This window comes from Clarias gariepinus, chromosome 19, assembly GCF_024256425.1.
Source record: "Clarias gariepinus isolate MV-2021 ecotype Netherlands chromosome 19, CGAR_prim_01v2, whole genome shotgun sequence".
NCBI lineage: Eukaryota > Metazoa > Chordata > Actinopteri > Siluriformes > Clariidae > Clarias > Clarias gariepinus.
The window spans coordinates 2,041,996-2,058,992 of record NC_071118.1 but is presented as its reverse complement, the minus strand read 5'-3'; the positions used below and the strand labels follow the sequence as shown (position 1 = coordinate 2,058,992).

General features: G+C 38.2%; 2 protein-coding genes and 1 pseudogene across 2 annotated transcripts; 2 read left to right on the top strand and 1 right to left on the bottom strand.

Moving 5' to 3' along the window:
- The first annotated feature begins 491 nt into the window (after positions 1 to 491).
- Positions 492 to 665, top strand: LOC128508123 (uncharacterized; annotated as a pseudogene).
- Positions 666 to 3,777: 3,112 nt separating this feature from the next.
- taf9 (TAF9 RNA polymerase II, TATA box binding protein (TBP)-associated factor) lies at positions 3,778 to 8,722 on the bottom strand. The gene is made up of 7 exons (XM_053478069.1): positions 8,612 to 8,722; positions 6,526 to 6,607; positions 5,525 to 5,661; positions 5,316 to 5,450; positions 5,112 to 5,193; positions 4,263 to 4,373; positions 3,778 to 4,108 (listed from the first exon to the last, which is right to left on the bottom strand). Exons 1-7 carry the CDS (start codon positions 8,645 to 8,647, stop codon positions 3,942 to 3,944), a joined length of 750 nt encoding a protein of 249 aa, XP_053334044.1. The 5' UTR covers positions 8,648 to 8,722; the 3' UTR covers positions 3,778 to 3,941.
- Positions 8,723 to 8,774: 52 nt separating this feature from the next.
- rab24 (RAB24, member RAS oncogene family) lies at positions 8,775 to 16,954 on the top strand. Its single transcript, XM_053478070.1, has 9 exons — positions 8,775 to 9,127; positions 9,336 to 9,479; positions 11,711 to 11,779; positions 11,862 to 11,940; positions 12,140 to 12,207; positions 12,331 to 12,430; positions 12,556 to 12,606; positions 15,511 to 15,570; positions 15,664 to 16,954. The coding sequence occupies exons 2-9, from the start codon at positions 9,363 to 9,365 to the stop codon at positions 15,726 to 15,728; spliced, it is 609 nt and encodes a 202-aa protein (XP_053334045.1). The 5' UTR covers positions 8,775 to 9,127; positions 9,336 to 9,362; the 3' UTR covers positions 15,729 to 16,954.
- The last annotated feature ends 43 nt before the right edge of the window (positions 16,955 to 16,997 follow it).

The following is a 16,997-nucleotide window of genomic DNA, read 5'->3' as shown; positions in this document are numbered from 1 at the left end:
CGCATAGCGTCTATGTGAGTCACGTGACAAAGGAACGAACGACTCGAGACTTGATGACTCATTGCTGGGAATCGTTCAATTCTGTTTCCTGTATATACCATACGGAGGTTTTGCGATGCTTTGCGCATGCGCGCCCAATAGATAATGAACGAACCACTCTCCGAGACGACTCGTTCATCTGAGTCATGTTGAATCGTTCATGAACAACACATCACTACATCACTGTTGTACCACACATCACTCGTTGGTTCTCCACAAAGTTAAAGCACACACAACTGTAAAAAAAAAAAAAAAAAAGTATTTACAGTTGCCCTTTTTACTTGACCTCCAGGGTACTGGTTCAATTCCCGCCTTGAGTGTGTGTGTGGAGTATCCCTGTATACGGGTTAAAGCAGTATGGATATTAAGTGACTGACTGAGTGACAATGCCGCTGTGCACAAAGCTCACTCTGTAAGGAGTGATAAATTTAATTTCTAATAGATAATTTTTAACAATTTCTTGGCCTTTTGGCTAAAATCAAGTTTAGTATTTGTTCTTATCAGTTCTTAGTGTTTTATGTTTAAGAAAGGCACAAATTGTTACATTTTAAGATGAAATATAATTGCGAAGCAATGATGATCGGGTCCAAGCACCTGCACTATCCCCGCTTGGGCTCGAAATATCAATACCATCATGGCATAATATTTTGTATCATACTACTGTATAATTATATATAACTAAGAAAGTTATTATGCATGTTTTCCCCGTGCTTGGTGGGTTCTCCGGTTTCCTCCCACAGTCCAAAGACCTGCAGATTAGGCTAATTGGCATTCCCAAATTGCCCGTAGTGCCTGCTGAGTGTGTGGCTGTGCGTATGTGTGTGTCCCCAAGATAGGCTCCAGGCCCCTGTGAACCTAAATACAGGAAAAAGCCATATAGATGATAAGTGAGTGAGTGAGTGAGTGAGTAAGAAAGTTATTAGCCACCTTTTGCATAAATCAAATGATATCAAAAATCCTCTCAAGACAATGAGAATGCCTGGCATCCTCATTGTCTTGAGATCACAAGGGCCTGATTTGGTGACAATCATATAAATTACCTAGAAAGAGGATATAAAGTTTCACTCTATTTTGCATTTTGCAAGCAACCCAAAATAACAGAGTTCCTGTTGTTTAGCGAAAGTTGTTCTTTGCATGGCCAAAGTATGTGGACACCTCACCATTATTAACACACTCCACTCGTTGTTTCTTAAGTTTAAAGTACACAGCTGTCTTCACAGTAATGTAGCTTTAACACTTTCCCTTTACATGAACCAAAAAAAGCCCCAAAACCTTTCCAGCATGACAATTCCCCTATGCACAAAGCCAGATCCATGAAGACATGATGTGTTAAAGTAAATATTTTCTTGACCAGAAGCCCCCGGTTCAATTTCCACCCAATGCCCAAACCCCAGCCACTGGATCGAGTGCCGGTCCCAAGCCCGGATAAAATGGGAGACTTGTGTCAGGAAGGGCATTTGGCATAAAACCTGTGCCAAGTTATGTGTGCAGATCAGATGGTCCCCTGTGGTGACCCCTTAACGGGAGCAGCCAAAAGACTAGGTAGCATCTGTTCTTATCAGTTTAGAGTGTGTTAAGTTTAAGTAGACCACCCGAATTGTTAAGTTTTGCGATGAAATATAGGTATATTTATATGAAATATAAATATATGATATAGTATATAGTATATATAATATATAATACAACTTCGGGCAAGCTAAATTTTATTTCCTATTGTATTTCTTTGTTGTTCATATTTATTTCTTATTAATAAGCTTTTACTTTTAAGGTCACTGGCGGTCGTGTAAGCATTTCACTGCATATCGTACTGTGTATGAATGACTGTGTATGTGACAAATAAAATTTGAATTTGAATTTGAAATATAGCAACAATGATCAGGTGCAAGCACCCGGGGATACCAGAAAGACAGTGGGCGCATGCATGTAAAGGGGAAATACTAATACCATTATAACATAATATGTCTTTATTTGTTATATATATTATGTCATAATAGTAAGGTAGTTCCTTAGCTGCAAAAAAGGAGTGTGTGGTCAACTCGCTGCCTCACACTGCTTGAATGTTTTGGCACCCCTACTCCTGCCTGTCGTATGTTTCTGTAGCTATGAGCTCAGCCTGACATACCCTTTTTTTTGCCAGAGGCGATGCTGCCTACTGTTACAATCGGTGAGAAAGACCTATTACCTGCGTCTGTATGGACAGACAGTACTGAGTCTGCTCATGGTCACATCTGTGTTCTCAGGTATTTTCCCACAGTTCAGAAACATATGGATAGTGCATTAGCTATGCAAAATTCAATTAGCATATACTAATCTTTTAATAATTTGCATCTATTAACAAACCAAAGACTCAAGTATCAGCACCAAGAAAGTCGTAGTGGCGTAATATGAAATGGTAAGAACCTGACTCAATGCCGGACAGTGTGATCTATTTCTATTTAGATTTCTAAATTCAACAGGATCTCAAAGTACACATCATGGTAGAATCGATGCAGTTATTTCATTTTATGCCTTTTTTATTAGGTAAACCTATTTCACAGGAAGATGGAACGGTCTAATATCACTGACACATCTAATACACTGCCCGGCTAAAAAAAGAAAAAACTTCATATGTAATTTGAGCGCATTTCTGCATTGATTACGGCACACAATGTGGTGTCCAGTTCATGTGTGAAAATGAATCCTCGTACTCCCAGAACCACTCTTTCACAATCTGAGTCCTGAAATATGGTTGTGCTATCAGGGAGGAAAGACTGCATAGATGTGATAACCTGGTCATTCTGTACACTCAGGTCATCAGCTGACTTCATTTTATTGTTACATAACATTGCTAAGCACGCATCGCTTTGGAATTAGATTAATCTGGACTCATCAGACCACATCACCTTTTTCCATCACTCCAAAGTCCAATCTTTATGCTGACTGGACTGAAGCTTTTTTCTGATGAGTGTTCCTAACAAGTAGTTTTCTTATAGATACGCAGCTGTTTAGTCCCAATCCTGAGTTTTTGTCACACTGCACATATGGAAATTTCCTGTTTCGCTATTAATCATAGCTTTGATTTCTACTGGCCGTTTTAACCATGCCACTGCACGTTAGCATTTAAGTGATCTCCCATAATGCTAATTTATGTTTTTTTTTTCAACCACATCCGCCAGAAATTTGGGGTTTAAGCACTATCCTTCCAGATTCTAATAATGTTTTGAAATGTGTTTATAATCCAATTCCAGCCATCTCCTTAGTTATAATCTTGTATCTAAAGGTGAACATTGACCTGGGAGCACTTTGTAATTTCATAATACAAACAAAGAACTATAAAGAAAGGACATGAAACACAATTTTATTTATTTTATAATAAGAACATTTTTAAAGCCTCCCAGGGTACAGCATGTTTACAAGACACGATATTTTTATGCCTTTTTTTTTTTTTTTTTTTTAAAAAGACACAATAATGCAAAGACAAAACATCTTTATTGCTTAGGATCCAGAATTGTAAGATGAAGTTTTTTTTTTACACTTTGTCATGACCAATAAGTTTGGGGATAGGTACAGTATTTGAGTAAAAAAAAAAAAAAGGTTTGTCACCCCCTACTGGCCATTTCCTTTTATTTAATCAAATCATTACATTTAATCTAAAACACGCAGCTTCTTATATCCATCATAAAAATCATACCAATTTGTAATGCAACACACTTAAAAAGAATACTTCATAATAATAATAATAATAATGATGATTCTGAATAAAGGCAAATGTTTTTATTTTCTTACTTACAAAAAAACAAAAAAAGCAAGACCCTAAAGTTACTACTACAATCAAGCGCAAGACGGACAGTGAACGATTGCATATTTACACGCTGATCTGGCATCAAGCATCCATGACCTTTTTATATAATTTATACACATGGTCACGAGGCATCGTAATCGTCGTCATCTTCATGTTTTCTTTTCAGCGAGCCCGAGTCACCGGAGGAGTTCTGGGACACCATGTTGGTTGTGATTAGGATGTTCTTGGAGCCGATGAGAGAGGGGTTAATGAGGACGTTCTGGACCGTGCCTGGGGTGGTCGGCGTAGCTACATATATTGGGGGAAAAAATATATATATAATATACATAATAATATATATAAATATATAAAACAAATTCAAAGAGATAGCTCCTTCGGATTTTAAACACTCTATAAAGCGTGATAAGAAATATCAGCTGGCGCGATGAACATCGATACTGACCTGACTTCGCAGATGTAGCTTGAGATGACGGGATCTGAACTGTGAAGCGCTGTCCTGTTAGTGATACCGGCGTCCCTACTTTAGAGCCCATTGTCTGCACCGAAGGGGTGGCTACAACGAAGATCAGAAAACATTTTACAATATAAATAAGGCAGCTCAGAACTCTGTCTTTGAACTCTGATTTTTTTTTTTAATTTACCTCACGGTCGTGACTTTTTTTTTTAATTTACTCCGTGGCCTTGACTTGTTTATTTACCTCATGGTCATGACTTTTTTATTTACTCCATGGTCGTGACATTTTTTGGTGTTTACCTCACAGTCTCGACTTTTTTTTTTATGTTACAACTGCAACTTTTTTGTTTACCTCACAGCCGTGATTTTTTTTTCTTCATAGTGTTTTTTAAAATCTCACAGTTGTGATCTTTCTTTACCTCACAGATGAGACAACCTCACAACTGCAACTTTTTATGTAAGCAAAAGATTCCTTTTGGGGCAAAAAAAAAGAAAAAAAAGAAAAATGTGTATATGTACAAATATGTCTTATTTACGCCATTTAAACCAACACAAGATGTTTATTTTATATACTGAGTTTGATTAGATATCTGTGTAATGTGATTTTAATTATGTATTTTTTATATTCATTTATTTATGTCAAGCACTTTGGGGCTATACAAATAAAGTTGTGTTGAGTTGAGTATTCATATGCATCCAATTACGTAATTTTCTAATCATACAGTGCTGAAAATGTCTCATTTTCATCAATGACTGGATTAAAACCTTGTGTTTTTTTCCTAACATAATGGAATGCATCACATCACCACTGATACCCAGAATCTCATGAGAACTCACCAAGAGTTGGCGTGCTTGGTCTACTGGACACGGCCCCCACACTGAGACGCGGCACTGTAATTCTCCCCGCAGAGGAAGACACCTATAACAGAGCAACATCAGTGCCGTGTCTCTCTCTCACACACACACTGTAGTGTACAGAATTTTCATTTACAATTCACATCATCAGAATCTCATGGTGTTGCTTTCTTTAGGAAGCCTGACCTTTTTCTGCAGTGACTTGAGCCTGTAGTTTGGCGCAGTTAAGCAGTAACGGTCTGGCGGAAGACGAGGACCTGCGTAAGGCTTGATCAAGGGCAGAGGGGTTTGATTCTTCTGCCTGGCAACCTCGAGTAGAAACTGCAAGGAAAACGGTTACGCAATGAAATCGTTATAATTTTGACAGGAGTATTTTACAACAGGAAATTACTTACGTCTCGTGGCGGAGGAGAGGTGAAGGACTGATCCATTCGACACTGGATGGCTAACCGTATGTCATCTGCATCCACAGTCGACTTCTTAGCGTGAGTGGCGTATATTTTGGCATCTTCGATTATAGTTGTGACATACCCTACAGAAAGAGAATGGTTTAGTGGGTAAACATTTATGCCTGACTTATTCCCCGTCTGTACAATTCAATCCTAACCTCTTTATTGCAATTATAAATAGAAGAACGTTCGGTATTTACATATCAATATCCTCAACATATTTTTTGTAAAGGCACAACATTAGATCAGGCATGAAAGTGCACAGACGCTCGGCTGACATGGAGTTATTTGGTTTGAGGCCACGATGTAATATTTAAGGCCACAAACCAAGTAACATGAACTATTATTATTTTATGGTCAAAAGTTACCAAAGTCATGCTTGTCAATTTGTCAAACTTTAAGTAAAAAGTAAAATCATATGAAATAACAAAGCAAAGTACCATAAAGTAAAGGATTGTGTAGTAATTTAAATAAATGGAATAAGTCGTGGATATAATGTAAAAAATTTTAAAAATTAAATACAAGTTCTTAAATGTGCAGTTAAAATCTACTCAATAAACGTAGTAGTAATGGGTCGTTCAAAAGCAATTCGTTTTTTTGAACGAATCTTTAACGTGACTCATAAGAACAAGTAGTCTCAGGGAGTGATTCGTTCATTTTCTACTGGGCGCGCATGCGCAAGTCATCGCAAAACCCCCGTGGGTTATGTACAGGAAACAGAATTGAACGATTCTTTCCCAATGACTCTTCCACTTCGAGTCGTTCGTTCTTGTGTCACGTGACTCCCATAGACGCTATGCGGTACAATAGATTCAAAGAATGATATGAGAGGTGAGCTACTCATGTTCATCATATGTCCTCAGCTGCATTGTAATATTTTCATTAATGGAACTTAACTAACTCAAGGACTCGTACAGGATTATCACATAACAGAGCATCAAACTTACTGTACGTGAACTCCAACATCTGATTAATGACTCGCGGTTCATACTCCGTGATTCCCATGTCTTTCAAAATCTGCATCATAACCTGAAAGAAGCAAATAATACTAATGGTGATGTATTCATCAGAACAGCAGGACTTGTGGGTGACATGAAAATCTATCATCCGTAATGTGAGGAATAAATGAAACACCACAACTTTATGATATTACAGATATTATGATATTTTCTCTCTTTCTCTCCATCACTGCCCCTCTACTTTTAAACCTTTCACACTTTCTTTTCCTTAAGCAACATCTTTCACTCCCTATATACCACCAATCTCTCCTGCTCTTTCTTTCTCCATCACTTACATTCTCCCTTTACCTCCAGCTCTTTCCTTATACCATCTCTCCCACTTCATTTTTTATTTGTCACTCTTTATCTCCATCTCTCTCAGTACTTTTAAATGCACTCTCGCTCTTCCTCGCCATATATACCAATCTCTCCTGTTATCTCTCTTCACACCTCTCACATTCTCCTTTAAGCTCTATCTCTTTCTTTATCTCCATCTCTCTCCAATCTGTTTAAGCACAACCTAGGCAATATGATGAACTGAATTTAATTCATTTTAACCAATTATACAATCACGACTAAGCAAAAAATAAAATAAAATAAAAAGTTGTTCAGTTGTTTCTATAACCCACCACAAAAAACAAGGTCTTCATTGTTGCCACACCATTCCTATTTTCAAGTAGCAGTAAAAATAACACATTATAAAAATAATGGTAACTTCCATGGAAAAATCCAAATGCACAGTTTGATGTTTGAATCCTCCCGGTTAACACACAGGCTAAGATTCCATATAAGAACATTTTTTTTTTTTTATCGTCACTGATCTGTACTGTGTTTTGCCGGCACGGATCAGTGCTGCCCGAGTTTCAAAAACGCTCCCAACTCTCTTTCCTTTTATCCCCATCTTTCTCCCCATATATACACCAATCTCTCTCTCCACCTCCATCTCTTTCCTTATACACATTCTCTCTTTCTCTACTTTTACATGCATCTCTCTTAAATCTCTGGACATTTATTTACACTAGTGGCCACTGCGCAACTGCACATTCGTGGACATTAGTTATTTACTCTATCACAAGTCACTTTAAATAAGTCACTTTCAAGCATTATTGCACACTCCCTGGACGTTCTGTTTCCCTGATGCACAAAGTCACTTTAAATATGTGAATATATGAATTATTACACTTCAGGCACATTTGCACACCCCCTGGACATTTCCAATTCCATTTAATTTCATTCCCACACAAAACATTCCATGAATTCCATATTTCTATATTGTACAGCTGTTTTTCTTATTTTTCTATGTTTTTTCATATATTTCAAATTAAAATTTTATTTGTCACATACATATTTTTTCTTATATTGTATATTTTGTACTGTACAGTTATTTTATTTTATTCTTTCCAAGTTAAATTCATCTCCTATTTTCTTTTTCATATTTATTTCCTATTCATAGTCTTTTATTTTTAGGTCACGCGCAGTTGTCTAAGCATTTCACTGTAGTATGTATGACAGTGTATGTGACAAATAAAATTCAAATTTGAAATGTTTATCTCCCTTTATACCATCTTTCACACTTTCCCTCCTTTTTTTTCAACCCATCATAGCTTTGCTCCCTTTACACCCCCACGTCTTTCCCCCCCACCACCACACATTTATGAGATCACGTGATCAGCAGGTTTACCGCCACACTGCTGTAGTTAGTTTTGTACCGCGATACAACCCGAGTATCGAAGAATCGCCTTATGATACATGCATTCCAAATTTTGCATTCTTACAACCGGGGAAAACAGTAAACTGTATATTTTTTTTACTTTACTGCGTTTATAGCGTTAATCTAAAGAATTCATGATTAACACAAACTATACATTAAACTCTAAACAAACCAGGTTTAAACACGCGACCACTGAACACTTTAGATAATTAACTTTCCGGATTATAAATCCGTGCACTAAGCCCAAGTTTTATTTTAAAAGCCACTTAACCTTGAAAAAGACGCGTTATTTCGCAATATTTCTGTATTTTAAACCGATCGTACCTGTGCATCTTTAGGAACAGTTTTCGGAGACGCCATTTTGCCACTCGCTCACTGGCTCCGCCCAGCGGCAGCCATATTGATGAGGTCATATCCGGTTGACGTCCCTCCTCTTCCTCTATGGCTCCATCAGTTTCTGAGTAGGAGGGTTTGTTTTTAACCCGTGTGTGTGTGTGTGCGCGCGCGCGCGTCTATAGAAATAATAAATGCTAAAATAAAAATAGAAACAACAATAACAATATTGTCAAATAATACCGGTGACTTAATGCATTGAGTGTGATTGGGAAATGTTTAGCTAAAAGTAGTTTAATGACGTCAGAATAAGAATTAGCACTGTCTGTACTGGCTTGTGAAGGTTTAGCTAGCTGGATGCTAATGTAGTAGTGGACCTGTGAGCAGGTAGCTTACTCATTTTCGGTTTCATTATGAGCATGAGACACACTTAGGTAACGTTAGAAATAAACAAAGGCTCAAAAAAAATTGGCTACTTCAACCAAGCACCAAGCCAAGAAAGACAAGGTAAGTAAAAAAAACAAAACAACAACTAACAAATAAACCACGTGACTTTACTTTTCCTTCACATTTAGCCCACTCCTGATTAAAGTCAATCATTGCTAGCTCTGTGTTAGATGTTTTCCTCACAGACCTGTCAGTCAAGTTGGCCAATATAACGCTCCATCAAGTCATGCAGCTCTTAACCTGACAGAGGTTCCTCTTTTTCCCTCAGTTCTCTTTCCATCCTGACACATAAACCATGACAGCAATGCGCGTCGATGCCAAGGTGGTCATGCTCGGGAAGGAGAGTGTGGGTAAAACCAGCCTGGTCGAGAGATATGTTCATCATCGCTTCCTCGTCGGACCATATCAAAACGTGAGTATCAGGAATGATAGCCATCATCTTTTAAGAATCCCATAACAGCATTCCCAGCAGATCCCAGCTACTTCAGACTGACCGAATTTGCACACTCCACATGCTCGTCATACCTGAAATTCCATGCATACCAGTATTTATTGGTTTTGAGCTTAGATTCTAAGTGCTGGTTTCATTCCTAGATTTTTTTTACGAGCAGGAGAGTTAACGGTGGGAGGCAAAAAAAAAAAAAAAAATCACAGGAAAAGGATCTCTGACCCAATTCAGATCAGATTAGTATATGACAGACCTAAGGCGGTTGTATAATCACTACCAGGATTTTCAGGTAATGCTGCACTTAATGTCCTGTAGAAATAACCTCTAGGAATATCTATCATCTGTCTGAAAAAAGTGTCATGACGTGTTTAAGTGGATCACGTGACTTTAGGTTTTACCTGTGCTTGAAAAACAATCAGTTTGCACGTGTCTAACAAACTCGAATCCTTTTTAAGCGTCGTCTCTATGTTTTAAACTTTGGTGGCTGTAATGAAATCTTATTTAATGCATGGTGTTGTACCTGAGAGTGAGTTCTGCTGCTTTTTCTTTCATAAAATTTTTTTTTTTAAAATAACTTTAATCACACAGTCACCTTTTTAAATTAAAAGGATTCAGTCTGAATAGAGCTTAAAGCCTCTTCTCGTGCATCTGTCATGTTAAGTCTGATCACCACAAACAAGAGCGCCGACATTTCCTCCTTGCTTCTACATAGCGTGAGTCAGGAAAGTCTAAGGAACTTACATCTTTGTTTATTTTTAATGATAGATTAAGCTCTAAATCTGTAAAGGTCACCATGTGAGAGATGAGTTGAATTTTACAGAAAGAAGAACTTGTGGTTTTTTATGGCTAATCCGCACTGACACCAAAAACCTAAAGCAGAAATAACTGAAATTTTACATTTCACACTGGACCCACCGTCGAACTGCATTTTTCTCCATAACAGGTTTAATGTTGGACTGATTAAATTAGAATCATTATTTATGTATGTATTTATTTATTAAAATTTTTATTTTTTTACCAAGTGAAACTTTTCTGAAAAAACTCCACATGGTTCGAGTAAAGGGAAACGTTTAGAAATTCTCGCATGTTGTAATCGTCTGAACGCTCCAGATGTTGTAAACTCCATGCCGGAGGTTTCTTCTAGAGCACATTAACGGACTCTGAGAGAGGGGGTGTAAATATTTATTTTGTTATTTATCATCCTCTTCATTTCCAAGTGATTCTAAAGCAGTTTAATTATCCACAGTGCTGTGAAAAGGTATTTGCCCCTTCCTGTTTTTTTGTACATATTTGTCACACTTAAATGATTGTGTGATATTAAAATTAGTTTGATCTCAAAGATAAAATATGCATTTTTTAAATGATAATTTCATTTATCGATGGAACAAAAGCTGTCCAAACTAAACCTGCCTGGCCGTGTGTAAAAAAGTAATTGCCCCCTAAATCTAATAACTGGTTGTGTACAACAACTGTAATTAACCATTTGTGATAACTGGCAGTGAGTCTTTTACAGATTTTGGCCCGTTCTTCTTTGCATGATTGTTTTAGTTAAGCCACATTGAAAGGGTTTAAGCTGTTTAAAGTAATTATTTATTTATTTATTCTTTTTTATTTGTTTATTTATGTTTTGGAGCCATTCAGAGAGGTACTTGCTGGTGTGATTTGGATCGTCGTCCTGCCGCATAACCCGAGTGCACTTGAGCTTAAAGTCACAAACTGATTGGCTGACGGTTATGACCTCAGAAGCTTATGATATTTACTTTATATTTCCAGTTATTCTTCTTCAGAATATCGGCTTCGTTAACTTTCTGGTTCCGGGGTTGAACCCGAATAGGGTTAAATGAAAAGCTAGTCCACTATGTAGGGTGTACAATCCCTTGTTTAACATACAAGTTGTAGTACCCTTAATCCGGAGTTAGAGAGTGATTTGGAATTCAGCCCTGTGTTAGAAGCTAGTCAGTTTTGTAGCTCGCCTCAGTCGTGAGCATAATAACATGGATGGTTCAAAGACGATTCTGAACACCCTCGGAAGCGCTAACTATGGGAGACAGCATGTCGTTTAAAAGGATATAACTCAGATGTTTATTTATTATCTAATTATCAGATTTGTGATCTTGCTGAAAGCATGTTCTTCTGTGACTGGTCGTGAACGCTTCAACTCAATCCTGAGTGTTTTTTTTCCTACTGACATACAGACCATCGGAGCCGCCTTCGTCGCCAAGTCCATAAACATCGGGGACAAAGTCATCACTCTGGGAATATGGGTGAGTCCTGTCTCGCTGACAAGTTTACGTTTTAATCACAGATATCCACCCAGCTTACACAAACTGTTGGGTGCTCCCTCAGGACACGGCTGGATCCGAGCGGTACGAGGCCATGAGCAGGATTTACTACAGAGGAGCGCGAGCTGCCATCGTGTGTTACGGTACAGATCCTTCTCCTCCCTCAGGTTTATTGAACGTCCTGCTGCTGTCTGTTAGAAACCTCAGTCCTCAGGGCTTTGCGCTTATCTAAAGTGAACTTTCAAGCGATTCACATGTAAAATGAGGAGAAAAAAACAAAAACATCATGGTTATCTTATTCTTATCGCTAACGGCATGATCGATCAAACTGTTCCTGTTTAGATTTAACAGACAGCAGCAGCTTCCAGAGAGCCAGGTTCTGGGTAAAGGAGTTACAGACGTTTGAAGAGGTACGCACATTTATTATTATTATTTTAGGAAAGTATGTACACTTGCTAGACAATACGTTCTGATATTTTCTCTGTAATAAAAAAAATAAATAAATAAAAAATTCCTTATTTGTGTGTTTACAGCACTGTAAGATCTATTTGTGCGGCACCAAGAACGACCTCGTGGAAGGCGACAGGAGCGCACGGCAAGTCGACTACCACGACGTTCAGGACTTCGTGGAAGGTAAAATAATCAGAGTCTGAATATCTACCGCTTTATCTGTTCATGCAAGTCGTTCTGTGGTATTGATGTTTTTTTTCGAGTGAGCAGTTCAGTGATCAGAACACACTGCACTTTGTCTTCCACAGAAATAGGAGCACAGCATTTTGAGACCTCGAGCAAAACAGGAAACAACGTTGGTAAGCAGCAGCGCTGTCTGATCACAGATCAGTCTTTATTATGTAAAATTAATTAGCCAGTAATTTAATATACAAGGCGGAATTTAACCCCTTGCTTCAACACAGCTTCCTGATCCAGCCATGAGAATGATTGTACACACGTGGAAAAAATTGGTACCCTTCGGTCAATGAAATAAAAAAATTGGTACCCTTCGGTCAATGAAAGAAAAACTCACAATGGTCACAGAATTACCTTTATGCTGGCAAAAGTAATAATAAATAAAAAGAAAGTCAGACATTGCTTTTGAACCATGCTTCAACGGAATTATTTTAAAAACAAAAATGATGGTAACCCTAACTTAATATTTTGTTGCACAACCTTTTGAGGCAACCACTGCAATCAAATGATTTCTGTAACTGTCAGTGAGACTTCTGCACCTCTCAGCAGGTATTTTGGCCCACTCCTCATAAGCAAACTGCTCCAGTTGTTTGGGTTTGAAGGCGTCTTTTCCAGACGGGAAATATCTTTCAGCTCCTTCCAAAGATGCTCAATAGGATTGAGGTCAGGGCTCATAGAAGGCCACTTTAGAATAGTCCAATGTTTTTTTCTCTTCGCCATTCTCGGGTGTTTTTAGCTGTGTGTTTTGCGTCATTGTCCTGTTGCAAGACCCATGACCTGCGACTGAGAACAAGCTTTTTGACACTGGCCAGCACATTTCTCTCTAGGATCCCTTGATAGTCCTGAGATTTCATTTTTCTTTACACTGATTCAAGACACACTGTGCCAGATGCAGCAAAGCAGCCTCAGAACCTAACCAAGTCTCCTTCATGTTTCACAGTAGGGACAGTGTTCTTGTTTTGATATGTGAACACAGAGCTGATGCGCCTTGGCAAAAAGTTCCATTTTTGTCTCATCTGTCCATACGACATCCTCCCAGAAGCTTTGTGTTTGGCATAAAACATGTAGTTTGGCATATTCCAGTCTGTCTTTTTTATGACTTGGTTTCTACAATGATGTCCTCCTTGGTCGTCGCCCATGTAGTCCACTTTGGCTCAAACAACGACGGATGGTGCGATCTGCTACTAATGTTTCTTGAGCATGAAGTTCACCTTGGATCTCTTTAGAAGTCTTTCTGGGCTCTTTTGTTACCATTCGGATTATCCGTCTCTTTGATTTGCCATCTATTTTCCTCCTGCGGCCACGTCCAGGGAGGTTGGCTACAGCTGGTCTTTACCTTCAACATGCTTATCTATAATTTTCTTTTGAATCTCCTGAAATAACTTTTTCCTTCGCTTCCTCTGGTCCATGTTGAGTGTGGTAGCGTACATAGAGTGTACTACCTGGAGCCCTATATATAGGCCCACTGACTGATTACAAGATTGTAGACACCGGTGATGCTGATTAGTGTACACACCTTGAATTAACAAGTTCCTTTTGGTTACATAATTTTCAGTCTTTTCTAGGGGTACCATCATTTTTGTCTAGGGCTGTTCCATAAATTTATTTTTTTAAATAAGTTCGTTGAAACATGGTTGAAAAGCAATGTCTGACTTTCATTGGTTAACATTCATAGAATTTTTATTTCTTATAACTTTTGTCAGATATAAGTTATTTCTGTGACCACTGTGAGTTTTTTTTTTTTTTATAGACCAAAGGGTACCAACAATTTTGTCCATGCGTGTATATATATGTATAAACTTCTGAATAATGAATCAGACAGGCTGTCCGATCATGACTCACCTTGATGGTGTCCAAGCACTAGTGGGATAAGTGCATTAGTGTATCAGGGGATTATGTCGAGGAATAAAGGGAGTTTTTACTCTCATAACTGTTCTGTTATTCTGTACAATCTAAAGTTTTTATGTTAAAAATCACGAAAGACATGTAACGTACTTGGAAAGCCAAGTTATTCTATTTGGCAGGTATTTCGTAAAAACCCTTTTAATGAACCCGTTCATACAATAGAACACTAAAAATGATCAAAAATAAATAGTTAAACTAGCTTCAGTCTGTATCATGTGAATTAACAGCATTTGGTAAAGGTCCATTAAATACAGCACAGTTTTGCCGGTGTGATTATCATCAGCAAAACAAAAGCAAATTCGAATTTTATTTGTTGCATACACAGTACGATATGCAGGGAAATGCTTGAACAACCACTTGTGACCTTAAAATCAAGATAACAATAACAATGAAAAATCAAGTATAACAATAAGGAATAAATTATGTAATAGGATGAGATTAAAATATAGAAAAACTTAGCTGTAGGAAAGCATTTGTGAGGTCAGACACTGATATTGAACGAGAAGGCGTGGCTCCCAGTTTCCGTTCTAAATCATCTCAGAGGTGTTGAGACCTGTTGGACAATCTAATGCTCCAAACTTTGTGGGAACAGTTTGGGGACGGCCCCTTCCCATTCCAACATGACTGCGCGTCAGTGCACAAAGCAAAGTCCATAAAGACATGGATGAGCGAGTTTGGTGTGGAGTCCTGACCTCAACTAGAAAAAAACGGTCAAAAATTCCCTTTCCTAAACCCTGTGGAAAGCCTTCACAGAAGAGTTGACGCTGTTATACAGCTGCAAAGGTGGACCACTATGGATTAGGAATGGAATGTTACTCAAGTTCATATGCATGTGAAGGCAGGCAAGTTATTATTATTTTTTTTTTTTTTTTTTTGTCTCAATTTTTTTAAAAGTTAGATGTTATAAAAATAGTAGGATAGTACGGAGATAATCTAATCATAAAAATTGTATCTTAAGATTTTTTTTCCTTTTTTTCTTCTTCCACTGATCTAAATATGAAAGTTTAACTATATGACATAAACAGTTTGTCATCATTCTAACAGCTCTAGAAAGCCGGAGTTGTGGATTCTTATTCCTAACCTAGAAAGAACAAATCATTTTCTGTTTCTCTCCGTCCCAGACGCACTCTTCCTGAAAGTAGCAGAGGATTTCGGTAACTCGGCTTTCGAGCTTCTGCCAGGTAAAAAACCTTTTCAACGGTCACCAAATAACTTTTTGTTTCCCAGTCTGTCCTCCTACAAACCTAACGCCTCAGATCTAACGTTGCTTTCAGACGATAAAGGAGTGAACCTGGGCCAAAAGAAGAACTCCTACGTCTACACCTGCTGTCATCACTGACCGAACACGAGGACCCCGTGACGTCATCTCAACGTCTCCTGCCCTTTTTATTTAAAACTAAATAATAATAATAATAACAGACTGCATTGATACAGTATATATATATATTTTTCCCCAGGTCTTTCAGTGGATAAAGTGTCATGAGTCGTGCTTATGGATTTTTGTGAACTGAATTTTCACGAGTACCCTCGATAGCGAGGGCAGAACCGGGGAAGAAAAGAGAAACCGAAGCGTCGATGCACAGAAGTGATTAATACTTCGGTTCCTGATTTAGCTTTTTTCCCCACACACACACACACACACACACACACAGTGAAAGCAGTGAGGGTTATATTTGACTTGAGTTCACACCCACTGCCGTAGACTCACTGGTTTACTCAAACACACACACACTATTTATTTATTTGTTAAATCCTTGTAGTTGTCTGTAGAAGCTTCTTTTTAAAAAAATTATTTCATTTGCCCTGACACAAAACAGACTGGGTTATATGGCGGCGATGTTAAGGTCACAATGTGGTATATCTCATAGGAAGGAAAATACTGAGAGGGGGACAGAACCCTTGGTCAAAAGTATTGGAACAGTCGCCGTGTACTCTTTACGAGTGTGTTCCTTCACTTGCGGCTATGGCTATTTTTCTTTTTTCTTTATTGAAAGAGCCTTTGCACTCGGAAATGTCTGGACTTCATCACTTGTCCAAAGCATCCAAAACGTGATGTTTCATGTTTACATTGAAAGCGTAAAAACTGTTTTTATTTTACCTTTTACGTTTGATACGGATAAGGAAATCCGCTTCTGCTTTTCTACATCGTGGAAAAAGTGTATTATTTCTTCTTGTGCCTGTACAGAGTGTACACACTTTTCCGTGCCATACAGACGTGCCTCCTGACAGCCAGTGTGTATTTAAGCCCTCGTGATCTACAATAAGTGTCCACACTCCTCTCAGTGCTCTGGCTTTACTGTATACACACACACACATGACATGGTCCGTGATGTGATCCAGTCTGGTGATCGAGTCCACGGCGAGAAGGCCTAATCCTTATTCAGGATCCAGGAATGAAGCACAAGAAGAAAACCCACAGCATGCCCGACGAGTGTGTTTATCCGAATGCGAAAGGAACTTATTAACAATTATGTTAAAAAAGAATGAAAAAATGAGTTGAAACTTTCTGTACTTGTCATTTATTCTGTACAAAGCGCTACAGGACAATTAAACGCTCTCACAAGGCAGCTTTGTATTTGTTTTTCTTTACAGCAAAAGGAAGCAGAGC